Source organism: Chanodichthys erythropterus, chromosome 7 (assembly GCF_024489055.1).
Source record: "Chanodichthys erythropterus isolate Z2021 chromosome 7, ASM2448905v1, whole genome shotgun sequence".
NCBI classification, from domain to species: Eukaryota; Metazoa; Chordata; class Actinopteri; order Cypriniformes; family Xenocyprididae; genus Chanodichthys; species Chanodichthys erythropterus.
In genome coordinates, this window is record NC_090227.1 from 28,899,198 (window position 1) to 28,913,492 (window position 14,295).

The following is a 14,295-nucleotide window of genomic DNA, read 5'->3' on the forward strand; positions in this document are numbered from 1 at the left end:
CCCTGTCTGTTGAATTATTCATCCAAGAATTCTGTGACATTCAGCTTTTTACAGTAAGTTCCAGTTGTGACTGGAATCAGTGATTCCGTCTGTGTTTTCTGTGTGACGGAAATCATAGGGCTCATGGTATTTGCCATGTTAAAGAAAGTTAGTTGTGTGGCTTGTTTATTGTTGTGTTACAAAGTTATAATAACCATAAGTAAGAAGGGTATACAGTTAATAGAGGTTCCCTCTCAATACAGCCTACATAGCACTTTTCATAGCCATTGAATAGATTCAGCATTTATTTCAGCTATGCACTGGTATATTGAATGTGAAATTTAAACCAGTATATTGGTTCATTTCAATGCCCAGCACTAGTTAATAGTGACTGAATTTTCATTCTACAATGAACTATCCCATTGACAACCGCTTGCACTTTTGAAATAATGTTCCATTAGCACAAATAAAAGCTTCCCGATCTAAGTGCCTGTCATGGGATGGTAAGTGCCTGTCATAGGATGGTAATTTCCAGCCCAGATGATGGGCCAGACTCTTGATCAGCAAGGGAAAGTCTGGCCATGCTGTGAGCTGGCAAGATACGCGCAGCATGGGACCTACTGTCACGCCGTCAGGTGCTTTGAAACCTGGCCTGGAGTCCTTAGAAAGCCTGGCTGACCGATCAGGCACTTTACAAGACATATTTGCTACTTAAGCTCATGAAGTGGAAAATGACTGTTTGTATAGTCAAGCCTGATGTAAATCATTTTAACACTGGCACATTTTTTGTTGATTTGTTTAACACGAGTAGATTGGTTTAATTCAGAGCCAAAATCAGCCAGTAAACAAGCAACCACAATAATGCTACCACATGAGATCACACGCTTTACATTCCCAGAATCACCTTAAAAATAACAGGAAACACAATGAAGACCAGTGTTTTGTACGACTAAATTATTATACGAGTTTGGGGGACCTTTAAAATGTTACCTTTCCTGGAGTTTTAATTCCTGTCAAAAACACTCAACCCATCCCCTGTACATGTGGGTCGCTATTCGTTTTTAGAGCATCCCTAATTGTATCGGGTTTACTCATGTAATGGCACAACATTAGAGGCTAAAAATTGTTAGTCATCTATGGATTAAACAGTAACCACAGCTGAGGAGGCGAAAGTGTGCAGTAATGCTCTTCATCTGTCTCTGTAAGCCTATCCGAAAAATCACGCTACTGTGCTTCCCCCCTGTTCAAACCAGCTAATATGGCTTCATTTGGCCGCTGTCCTGCGGCACACGCGCTGGAATGAGGTCATGAGTGTAAAGACGGATGCTCTAATCTGGTGCCTAGCCTTCGCCATCTGCTGCAGTCAGATGGTGGGTCATTGGAGGGCCCACGTGTATGCTTTAATCCATGGCGTTCATGTACGCTCAGTGAGGTAAAGACCTACTATACCTTTGTTTCTCCAACATAGCTGCAGGAGGGAAGCCTCTTGCTGAGTTAAAGATCGAGGATGGCAAAAAGCATCACTTCTGAAACTTTACAGCTTTTAAACTATGAAACTAGAAAAATTACAGATAGTTTGCAATTTTGTAAATTTTACACTTAATAAATTAGTTTTTTTTGGGGACATTTATACATTCACACATTATTTAAAATATATGTCTTTGTAACATTATTCTATAATTATTATTACTCTCTATTAAAAAAAAAATATATATATATATATATATATATATATATATATATATATATATATATATATATATATACATATACATATATATATATATATATACATATACATATATATATACACACGTTTGTATATGTGTGTATATATATATATATATATATATATATATATATATATATATATATATATATATATATATATATACTTTATTTAATATTGAAAATTTTTATTTAAATAAATTAAATAATTAAAAGGATTAAAAGGGATTTCAGGAAATAAAGAAGACATAGGAACAGTGAGAGTTGTTCTAGGTCTAATAGTTTATAGCTGTGAAGCAGTCCATTTAAACTCTTTGCAAATTAATATTTTATTTAAAAATATGCACAAATTTACTCTTGTTTGTATGTCTAATATGTGAAAAAAAGTGTCTCCTCTCGTCACATTCAGTTATGTGTGTGTGTGTGTGTGTGTGTGTGTTTGTTCAGATTTTTTAGAGGTGAAATTAGCCTTACATATTTCAATTATAAAATTACAGCGTCAAGTTTTTAATAAATTCCCTATTCAAAACTAAAAAAATATAAAAAAAATACATTTTATTAAATTTAAAATTTAAATTCTATCTCCAAATTTATCTAGATTTCTTTTCTGAGGTTATAGCCAAGACTCAATTAAAAAAAAAATTCACATATGATTAGGTTAATTTTACTAAGAACAAAGTTCATAAAACCTAATTAAAATGAGTACAGGGAACTTGTAGCAACCCATAAATAAGTTACCTGTAGCAATAAAAGTAGGTTTATCTAACTGAGTATTACTAGTACTATTAGTTAACTCAACTTGATTTTGTTGCATTTGTATTAAGTAATGTTACAGTGTTTATTATACTTAAAAAAGGCTGCAAATTGACTCAAATTAAAACATCCAATGCAGCCACTTGCCTCACTTTTTATAAGTTAGAGCTAGGTATTACTTTTTACAGTACAGCACCTGTATATATATATATATATATATATATATATATATATATATATATATATATATATATATATATATATATATATATATATATATATATATATATATATATATATATATATATATATATATATATATATATATATATATATGTGTGTGTGTGTGTTCAGATTTTTTAGAGGTGAAATTAGCCTTACATATTTCAATTATAAAATTACAGCTTCAAGTTTTTAATAAATTCCCTATTCAAAAAAAAGAAAAAAAAAAAAAAAAGAAAATACATTTTATTAAATTTAAAATTTAAATTATATCTCCAAATTTATCTAGACCTACATAATTCTCTGCCTAGTATTACCTGAGCAAAATGTTTGACTTTAACTTTGTGGTTTGTACAGAATAAGCATGCTTTCATTCATTGCCAGCATGACTTTTTTCCTTAGATGAGATAATGACTGCCTTGTGATTTGGAGATCAAATAATGGAGTCAATTCGATTGGAGCAATTCTGCGCGAACAGAGTTGCAGGTTTTGAGTGACGGCAGTGCCCCTGCTGCCCAGTTCATGTGGTGGAGAAATGAAAGAGACGTGCTCACAGCCCTGTGCAGTTGATACAGGTCTCTATATCTCATCTTCCCCCCTCTTCTCTCTGAACTATCTCCCTCATCACAGTGTGTTAAAGGTCATAGTGGTATCTTATATCGGTAGTGCGAACAACATCAATACACGGCTGAGGGTCTTAGAGTGGTCTTTAAAAACTAATACATGTTGGGTACATTGCTTTCAGTCTAGCTTACTTCATTGGAAGGTACAATCTTGAGTCTACACACAATATAGAGATATAAAAGATGTGTCCTTGAAGAAACAAACTCATACAGACAGAAGCAAGCAGAGAAAGAAGTCTTTTGCTTAAAAAAATATGCCATTCATTTTGCCACCAAAACGCAGCCTTGGTTTGTGGTCTATGGTTGAGTGTGAGTTACACGCTCTGATAAGACAACCAAGCAGTTCTCATACCTTAGAGATAGGCAGATCCTAATCTCTAAATGGATTGTGGGTAAGTGAATTACTTTAGCTTCCACAGAGAGCGTGGCAAACGGAGTGAATAATGAACCACCCAGAAATCCTTGACTGGATTTAACACCTCCTAGCAACCTGCCGTACTTTTGGGAAGCGTCCTTGAAAAGGAAACCGTGCAGTGCACCATCTAAAGCATACGCTTGGTGACACTTGTGACTTCATCAAAGAAGAAACAGGACCTCTGAGTGTTCTGGGCGGGTAGCAATCCGCCAGGATCTGCATGGTGTCAAAAGGTCAGATTGCCCTGTTATAGACATACCAGTTGGCACAGTATCGCTTCCAGTTGTGTGCCTGTGCGGTGCCTGAAGGCCATGAGAAAGAGCCTGACCACTGCGGCAGGTGGAAGGATTGACCGAGAAAGAGCTCAGTGCCAATTACTTGGTGACAACTGGCTGGGATTAGACCTTGTTATGTGGGGTGACCTCTGACCTTTGAGAGCTCGGCTGGTGATGAAAACTCTTAACCTACACTGCCAAAGACAAGAAAGGCAACTGCTCTTTAAAGAGCCCGCTGACCTTATTTAGCTGGGAAATGGGACAACTATACTCTACAATAGTTTTCTTGATAACATGTTTCCATCCATGTATTTTATGCTAATTTTATCGGGATATTATATAAAAATGGTTGACAGAAGCAATAAAATGACATTACAACACATAAAAATTGTATACGCTGACTCGAGATGGATCTTTTTTTGTTATGTAAGAGACATGCGCATAAACTACAATGACTACACATTTACTTTATCAATAACTGATGTTTTAATAAACATCCATGTGAAAGGGATGCTGGACCAATACGATTTCAGGTGGGTGTGGCTACTCAGCGCAGCCCAAAATGTTCTGCTACTCATTTGCTTTGGAAAAAAAAAGACAGATTTGTCCGCCATGCAAAACCAAAGCCTAAGAATTCGCCGCTAATTAGAGATTAGATATGTGAGGACATAGTGTAAAATCATTTGCAGAATATGTAATTGGTGAACAGGCTTACCTTATCAGAGTAGACGAAGAAAAGAATGAGCAAAATCAGCTCAGCCAGCAGAATAATCAGCAAGACAATGAAGAACTAGAGGAAGAAAATACACAAAAATAAGAAGTGAGTGATACGATTGAGAGAGAGACGCACAGGGAAAGACCTGTCTGAATGAATCATCTTGGCTTTCTATACTCGCTTTCTCCCTCTCATTCTATTTCACTTCTTCAGCTAAATATTTACACAGCCTTCCATACAGCATGTGCCTGTCAGCCAGTAAACATTATTTCGCTGAGTGCTTGATACACTTTCCAGTGATCTCCTGATGACCGTTCCTGTCAAAGTCCATCTCAAATGCAGATTGGGTCCATCTGAAAGCCTTTAAGACACTTGTTTATTGAACCTCGACATTGACAGGTCTGCAAAAGAAATTTCCTTCCGCCATTAGAGGATGACGAGAGCGATTGTGTTGTCTACGTTTGGCCTCGCCAACAGCTGAATGACAATCTGTGTATATGTCTGCTCTGCCATGACTTTACTCGCTGGTCCAAGCCATATGGGGTATACGTAAATAGGGCAAAGTTGAAGGAATGGATGTGAAGACTGCAAAAGCTTTGAAGGCTCTTCCTTCCTAGAGCTCTGGGGGAAGAGAGCGCTACACCACATCCAGGAACATGGGGCCGGCTGCTTAAATCTCAAACATGTGAAAACCTTTCTCTGATGTCTTACTCTCCCTCAGACACAGCGTATATACAGCACAGATAGCGAAATCTAAAAGGTCAGGCAATTTGAAATTACACCAGTCCTATCTAATAGGCATTTAGGGAACCATCAGAACTGGGGGATTGACATTAAAAAGTAATGATAAGGGGGAATGGTGATGATGATTCTGGGTTTGACTAAGTTATGAATTCTCCAAGCGTCTCTCCCTTCACTTGAACTGAATAAAACATCATTTTTTAAAATTACAGTTAAAGGCACAGTATGCAATTTTCGCTGCTAGAGGTCGCATATTGAAAACCATAACAAAGGCGTAGTTTGATGACGCTGTGAAGAAACGTGGAATGATGGGAGTTGTCGTCTTCACTTCCAATGCTGATAAAAATCAATCCGAATCACAAATCATGTTCATGGATAAGGTAATGAAAAAGTTTTGAAAAGTTATGATTTTATTTCGTTCTAGTGAATTAGCCGAAAATAACGTAATGTTTAATGCTAAATTACTACACATACATGTTACTTTATTTGTTGAAATAAATGGTGGGGTAACACAGCACAGTTTTACGTGTTCAAAACAATCATCCTTAAAGTACATTTGAACGTACCCACAGCTACTTATGCATAACACATAAGGGCCTTTCACACTTGAAATAATTAACCCTGGGTCATTCTAAACCCCAGGTAACACTGTCCATAATTTACCAGGGTTAACAATTAATCCTGGGTATTCATTAGCTGACGTTTCACATTGTACATTCCTAAACCCAGGATTAACGTTCTTATTTGCATATTTGCAGTGTCAGTGTCATTGATTGTCTAAAGGTAGCGCACGACCTGTTTACATAGCTCTAGCATTGCACATCCTGTATTGCCAACTGTACAATTGAGTTTATACTGAATATATAAAGGTAAGAATGAAACAGCTTCTTCTTCACTCAAATTGTCACGTTTTCTGTCAGCATTTGACATTTTTCCTCTCAAACGGCAAATTTACTGTTTATATACAATTCTTAGTGTTTCTGTGACTGTCTAAAGCATGTGAATATGATGCATGCTTTTGGCATCACAATGCAGGGTTAACACTGCAAAAGCGGTGCTAACCCTGCTTCTAAATTATAAGTGTGAAACTTTCCTTTACCCGGGGTTAAAAGCGGTGTTTAGAACGACGATAACCAGGGGTTAAGTGCAGTGTGAAAAGCCCTCAACTGTATTTAATTACACTGCCATAGACTTGTTCACCAGACTTGTTAAACAGTGTAAGGAAATGTCATACCGTTTTATTTCTCTTCTCATCCAAAACTCTTCTTGGGTCATTTTATTCACCCGTACGCTTACATTTCTTGAAGTTATCTTTGGCGACAGAACCTGCTGCAACGCTAATGAATAATTGTGGTCCATAACGACTGTCCGAAACAACAACAGAGTGGTGTGCTAGATGCTACACCTACGACTTCCGCATTTTTTTCATGAGACTCACTGTGTTGCCATGGATTCTATGGCAGTAAAAGTGGAAACCGAGGATAACGCGGACATGACACCGCAGGAAATGCAATGAGGAGGGACGTTATACTGTTTAAATTTGCAAATTTCTCTGGATTTAAACATTGTTGGAAACATTTGGGATAATGTAAGTATATAAGTGAACAAGTTCTAGTGTTTTTTGGATATTTTAATGCAAAAATCCTACATATTGTGCCTTTAATTACAGTAAATAAAATCATGAACAAAATGATGCTTATTTAGAATCATATGTGGATGTCCACAAGCAGATAACACAGTATTCAATGTCCCAAAAAAAAACGACATTGTGATCGATATAATATTCATTCCTGTAAATCACTGTTTTCCAACCCTGTTCCAAGAAGCACACCAACAGTGCAAACAACATTTTGGATGTCTTCTTTTTCTGACCCATTTATTCCTGGTATTGAAGTCTCTATTAATGAGCTGATGAGTTGAATCAGTTGTGTTTCATTAGGAAGAGTTTGAAAATGTTTAGTGCTGGTGTGCCTCCAGGAACAGGGTTGGAAAACACTGCTGTAAATGACAGAAAAGCACGTCGAACGACAACCTTTTTTCAATTAGACTGTGTAACACCATTAGCAGAATGATTGGTGGTGGTGGAAAGAGAGAAAGTGAGAATGAGAGTAAAGTCAAAAAGGAAAAGAACAAAGGCAGTCAAACGGGGAAAATAGAGAGGCATGTGGTTTAACTCTAGTTCTGAACTAAAAGCCTTCAATGCAATGAGGAGACTTATTTGGCAATGAAGATAATTAACAAACCTTTCTGGTAACAGTTTACTTTAAGCCTGCAAGTATAATGCATTATAAAAGGTACTCATAAGGCATAATATAGTCCACATCACTTCCTGACAGGGCTTATTTTGGGATAATGACCGGCCGACTGTACATTATCCCTCTTTTTACACGGCTACTCGCTGAATAAATAAATAAAAGGACATGAAATGTTGATTTGGCTGAAATGATTGTTTTATGTGAGAAGAAAGAGACTGCAGACCAACACAAGAGACATGAAACTAGCACAGCCATATATAGGAAATTGTAAATTGACTGGGGAAACAGTCGATTATACAATTTAGTGTGCATTTTGCAAAAATATTTGTATTTTTTTTCATACATTATATCTACTTAATGTGCTTTAATGCAATTTCTTATGCATTACACACCAACACATAACTATGAATTGACATTATGATGCATACTATTATTGTGGATAAAATTATTCACTAATTATAAAATATTATATTTTTAATACCTTAAATGCATTATACTTTTTCTACTTGCAACAGGTCTGGTAGTGTGTTTTTACACTTCAGGAATGTAAAAGTGTGTAGGAGTGGCATAACTCACGCTCAGAAGCAGGCACTTGTTTTCCTTGATGGCGCCCAGGCAACCGAGGAAGCCTGTCACCATGACGATGGCGCCTATGGCGATGACCATGTTGGCAGCAGAGAGGGAAGGGAAGGAGGGGGAGAAGGTGGCGAAGCTGCCTTGAGACACAGACAGCCAGATTCCAACTCCCAGCAGCCCACAGCCACACAACTGCAGAGAGAAACAATAGATTATGAGATATCGATGCGTTCTGGAACATCGATTCAGCGAGAAAGCTGTTGTTTTGAAAAACAACATTCATTATGTACCACAAAAACTACCTGAAATGTAGCTTTCTGTCCCATGCAGACATAAAAGAAAGTTTGAGGCAGAAGCATTTCATGCTTTTTCGTTGAGGTCTACAGAGGTCCAATGGAAAAAAAAAAGAATCAGCAGAATAGTACAATTTTCAATGCTAATAGGTTCCTCTAGGAGGCACACACACCATGCAAACTTTTTCCCCCGAGGGCCACACCATCATTTTGATAAAACACATACTGTCTATTGACATTTGTGTGCAGACACAAGGGTCCAGCTGTGTGACTGCAGTGGCGTATTTGTAGTGTTTATAGAGGCTTCTGATTGACAATGCTGAGAGGAGAGGCAGTTCTCCCCATCAATCTGTGATAAGGGCACAAAGTGATGCCTGCAGAGATGACGAGGAAGGAACGGCTGACATTTCCTTCGCTGTTATTGAAATATTCAAAGCAATCTCCTGGTGAATAAGGAATCGCACCCAGCACTGATAAATTGACAGGCGCCACACGGCAAATCAAAAAGCATCAAGAGTGTCTTCCAAGTGTGAATGTGTTTGTCGTTGAAGCGTTAGCATGTTCGACAACCGACCAGTGGCGCAATGGCGATAAGAGCAAACCCGACAGTTGTATCCTTGATATTTTTTAAATGAAATAAATAATTAAATCGCTTTTACATACGCTCTCATTCGCTTTCAAGCATAAACGAGGTGGTTAACTGAACTGCCTGACAATGCCTTCAAGATTGAAGCAGCAAACATGAGGACAGGAAGGGATTTGGGTAAGAGACTGAATAAAACAAATTCCATCAGTCATGGTGCTTGAAATTATCAGCACGCTCTTCTGCCGAGAACCTTTCCCACCATGGGCGAGATAAAGAACACTGTGAGAGACAGAGTTTGTGTGTATCTCACACTTGGCAGGTTAAAAGTGGGCGCTGATGCTCTGTTTGTGAGGGAGCACTTTAGCCTGTGGGTGAGAGCCATTTTTAATGCCCTGGGTGGTGAGAAACGGCTCTTCGCTAATATAACATGGGAGAACTAGATGTATCAATGTCCATGCTGAAGCAGCAAATTGTAAAATAACCTGAAATGAAGCAGCCTCTATAAACCTAAGAGTAGATTTATTTATTTTGATGCAAATGAAAGTGAGATTGTGAGGGATATCAATACACGTCATGATAAATATGTTATAATTCAATTCAATACATTGAGATGGATCATGATTTCATAATCGGGCGTCTGTGATGTTAGTTTCAATCTCTCTTGTGCACTTTGCATCACTTTTGTCCAGACTATGCGGCAAGATATGTGTGAAAAATATGAAAAGAATAGACAATACAAAGACCTTAATGCAAAGAATCAAGATTATGTGATTATATCAAAACAGCCCTTTGAGAATGATTCCAATTACCTTTTTTATTTTTATTTTTTTTATTACACACTACTAGTTAAAAGTGTGAGGTCGATAAGATTTTTTTCAAAATGTTTTTAAAATAAGCTTTTTATGTTCACCAAGGCTGCATTTATTTGAACCAAAATTACAGTCAAAATGTGAAATATTATTACAGTTTAAAATAACTTTTTTCTATTTTAATAGGTTTAAAAAATGTAATTTATTCCTGTAATGGCAGAGCGGAATTTTCAGCATCATTACTCTGGTGCTCATGAAACATGATTTTATTTGTAATAAAACATGATTTTATTATCAATGTTTATAAAAAGGTTGTATTCTTTGTGAATATAAAGTTAAATTTTTTTTTTTTTAAAAATCATTTTTTGGAAATTGATTTTTTTTTGTAACATCTGTCACTTTTGATCAGTTTAATGCGTTATAATATAAATATACAGTACATTTTATTTCTTCTGATAGAAATAAAACAATGACATAAAATTAAATAAAAGGACTATAATAAATAATATCTTTCATTTATATAGCACCTTTCTAAGCTCAAGGTCGCTTTACAACACAATTTACAACATCCATTTAAATACAGGTTAAAAACCTTTATATATATATATATATAATATATATATATATATATATATATATAAATAATAAACAGAGCACATTTCACAATCCAGTAATTTCAAAAGGATAAAACACTGTCCTACTTTTTCACCCCTCATTATATATTCTCTTTCTCTTGTTACATTATGTTCCAACAGTATACCACAAAGCTCATTTGCATTTGAAATATGAGCAAATTTATCACTATAAGTTTGCCTGAGCACTATATTTCTGTATGGGAATGCACAATTGAGGGTTAAGCTAACAAACTAATCTACATTTAACAGCACCGTTTTTCAAATCGCTAAGCCATTTTGTGTCCATCAATCATACAGAATTTATATGTGTAACAGTGACTGAAGGTCATTAGCATTGGCATGGTCCTACAGCCTCAGTACTGCTTAAGACATCCACGGACGCTCATGGAGTCAGAGCACGCCTGAAAACATCGACCATGCTTAGCGGCCCCTCTGACCATCCTTCAGGCTGTGTGCAATTTTAACTCATTTACCTTATTTGTAAAACCTCTCTAGTGATTGAAACGGGAGCCTGTGCTATCACATCAAAAAATCGAGGAAGAAGCAGAGGTGAAACGCAGGGGCAGAATGTGAGAGAACACATTAGATGGAGAAAAATGACAAGGTTCGAGGTGCAGCATGAAGGGAAAGATAGTAAAAAGTATCCTCTGCGCTACAGCAAAGTCCTGAAAGCCCAGAAAAAGGACGTGAGTGGGGTAAGGTGAGTGCCTCATAATGGTGCATTAGCAGTGTGTGCCTCAACGGGGGACATAAATGGTGGCTTTGTTCTTCTCAAATGAGTCTCAGATGAAAAAAAAAAAAAGAGAAAAAAAAAGGATGAGAGAAAGAGAGACTGGGAGATTCTGGCCTCTTGCTTCAGTTCTATCTTAAACCAACACACTGGACAGACTTAATAATTTAACACCCAACTGAGCTCAGCACTCCAAGAATCCTTTCTGAGCTCTTCTGTTTGTAGTATTTTTAAGCTCTCTTTAAAAAAACACAGAGGAAGACATCAGAAAATCAATGACTGTGCATTTTAAAGATGTCAAATCTCTTAGGTTGAAATAAAGTGGAAAGTCGCATTCAGTAAGCGCTGCTGATGTGGCTGGCAGCACAGAGAGGTCACCGGAGCAAAAAAACAAAAAACAAAAACACAAAAAGAAAAAGAAAAATTCTCAGGGAGAGAATATCTACAACTGTACATTTCACTTCAGTTTAACAAGATATTTAGGGGAAATGACCTGTTACATTTCTGTTGAATTGTTGAGAGAAATATTTCAAACACAGCCTCTGAGGTTGCTATATTTAGAGCAAAATGCATGATCACGTGACTTCAGGAAAATGTAGATTCTCTTAACCTCCTGATCTGCTTAAAACAGCTTTGGTTATTTACCCAGCAGTTGGACTACATAAAAATGACATTATTTGTGTCAACCCTCTATGCAAACATTGGCAATTGAATTGCCATTGGCTAGTAAATTTTTGTGTTTACTCACCAGTCTGATAGATATTTATTAACTATATTCACTTCAAAATTCAAATTTCCTTTACTCACTCCCATGTCATCCATGATGTTTATGTCTTTCTTTCTTCAATATTCTTTGGCTGGGATCGTGTAGAGCCCTTTGAAGCTGCATTTAAACTGCAATTTGGACCTTCAACCCATTGGTAGCCGTTGAAGTCCTACACCTTCCCTATTCAACTTACGGAACAAATGCGGTGTCAGTTTCGTTTTTTTCTGTAAGTAGAATAGGGAAGGCGTAGGACATACAGCGTAAGCTTTTTCGAAGAATACGGAAAACGGAAGCACGTGCAAGGCGAACATTTGTGTTTATAAAGCATATACAGTTGTTTTTTTTTTTTAGAAAATGACATTGTTTCGCTAGATAAGACTCTTATTCCTCATCTGGTATCATTTAAAGACTTTTGAAGCTGCACTGAAACTGTAATTTTGACCTTCAACCATCTGGAGGCCATTGAAGTCCACTATAAGGAGAATAATCCTGGAATGTTTCATCAAAAACCTTAATTTCTTTTCGACTGAAGAAAGAAAGACATTAACATCTTGGATGACATGGGGGTGATTAAATTAGCAGGAAAATTGTATTTGAAAGTGGACTAATCCTTTAAAGGCTGAATAATTCAGAATGAACTCCGTTATTTTGACAGGGAAATACAACAAAGAATATCATTTACATGTAGCGTGTCAGTTCTGCATGGAAACTCTCGCGCTCTATCGCTCTTTGCGTGTTTGAGAGTAACACTGAGCGCTCTTAGTGGGCGTCTTCACACTAGAGTTTACGGTGCGTCAAATACACTGCACTGCGCACTCACTGAGATGAAATTAATTGAAGTGTGCTTAAAGGATTGCTTAACGAAGAGTGAAAATCTCAAACGCTCTGTCAGAGTGTTTAGCGAGTGAAAATATGTCTGTGCTAAACTTGTACTCTGCCTCTAACACACACTGGCGAGTGAAATCTAACAATTGATTAGCCAGTGGCTAATGTTAGACATTATTTGGTCAACCAACATGAAAATTTAGTCACATATGCAAGTGATTTAGAGGGTTCGTAGAGGGTTTGTATATAGTATGCACATGTGCATCATATGCCTTTGTTTTTCACACAGAAAGTATGCTCTATATGGAATATATTCATAAGGATTACTGAATATTATAATTTCCACAAGAATGAGCGATGGTGATGGAGGTGTCAGTCACAATTCAAGCTAAAGCTGGAGGCTTAGACACTGCTTCAATGCTGCCTTTGCGCTGATGAGCATTTTAGACTACTGAATATGTGTGGGAGAAGCCTTGCATCTCACTGTCAAAGCAAAATGTTCAACAGATGTGCTTCACTGGATTAGAAGCAACATCCAAAATGTGCCTAAGTATGTCAATGTGCTTCAAGGTTTGAGTGGATGTGGATGTTTGATGCTCTATATGGTGAGTGTTTGTTTTAAAAGCAATGCTATATTTATAGCGGCACAACTCTAACGCTAAGCTGCTGCCAGAGCTGAAAGGCGACATGGCAGTTTGCAGACTCCCCAGTAAACAAAGTGTCTCCGAAAGGACATTTATCATGGGAAGCTTGTCTCACAATGCCATACCCAACTTGGTATGCCTTAAGCAGAGCCCCCGAGGAATAAACACTGATGGTTAAACACACTGACTTTCGCCTCACATTTCTCACAGGATAAAGAGAACACCAAGTGTGTAATTTTAAAGAGGTGAGGTACAGTAGATACTGTAGCTCTAAAAGTTTTATGTCAGCGAACATGATGGTTGGAGCTTTAAGAGGCGACTCAATTCGATTGGATAAATGGGGTTTGCAGAGAGGCACGTATAGCTTAAACTCAAGGTCAGAGTAATTGAAACCATGGAACGGGTTCTTCAGGAAAGCAGAGGAGCTGAGCAAGAAACTTATCCATCACTCTGACCACTTTATCAACCGCAGCAGAAACCTGCTCATTCACACACAGTCATGCAACTTCAATCTTATTGCAGCCCAGTGATGGACGTGACTCACACGGCCTCCAGAATGCGGGTCGCCTATGTGTGTACGTGTCCGCTGTGAGAGAGCGATTAACCTTCATGCTCTGCCTCAGAAGGGGGCAAAATGTATGTGTCCAGCAAACCAGCCTTAATGAGAGGTTATATCATCCTGACCCACTCATCTTCACAATTTATTAGGACAAAGCAGCCCTGGA

At 37.3% G+C, this 14,295-nt stretch overlaps 1 protein-coding gene across 5 annotated transcripts in view; it reads right to left on the reverse strand.

The window, feature by feature from the left end:
• tspan9a (tetraspanin 9a) overlaps nucleotides 1–14,295 on the reverse strand; it is a 241,296-nt gene that overhangs the window by 24,144 nt on the left and 202,857 nt on the right. For 3 of the 5 annotated variants that reach the window (XM_067390091.1, XM_067390090.1, XM_067390088.1), the window contains 2 exons: nucleotides 8,283–8,474; nucleotides 4,711–4,785 (listed from right to left, as the gene is read on the reverse strand). In XM_067390091.1, coding sequence (XP_067246192.1) covers nucleotides 4,711–4,785; nucleotides 8,283–8,474 — 267 coding nt within the window. Of the gene's footprint in view, nucleotides 1–4,710; nucleotides 4,786–8,282; nucleotides 8,475–8,584; nucleotides 8,663–14,295 lie in introns of all 5 variants that reach the window. The other 2 variants (XM_067390086.1, XM_067390087.1) reach the window with 2 other exon arrangements.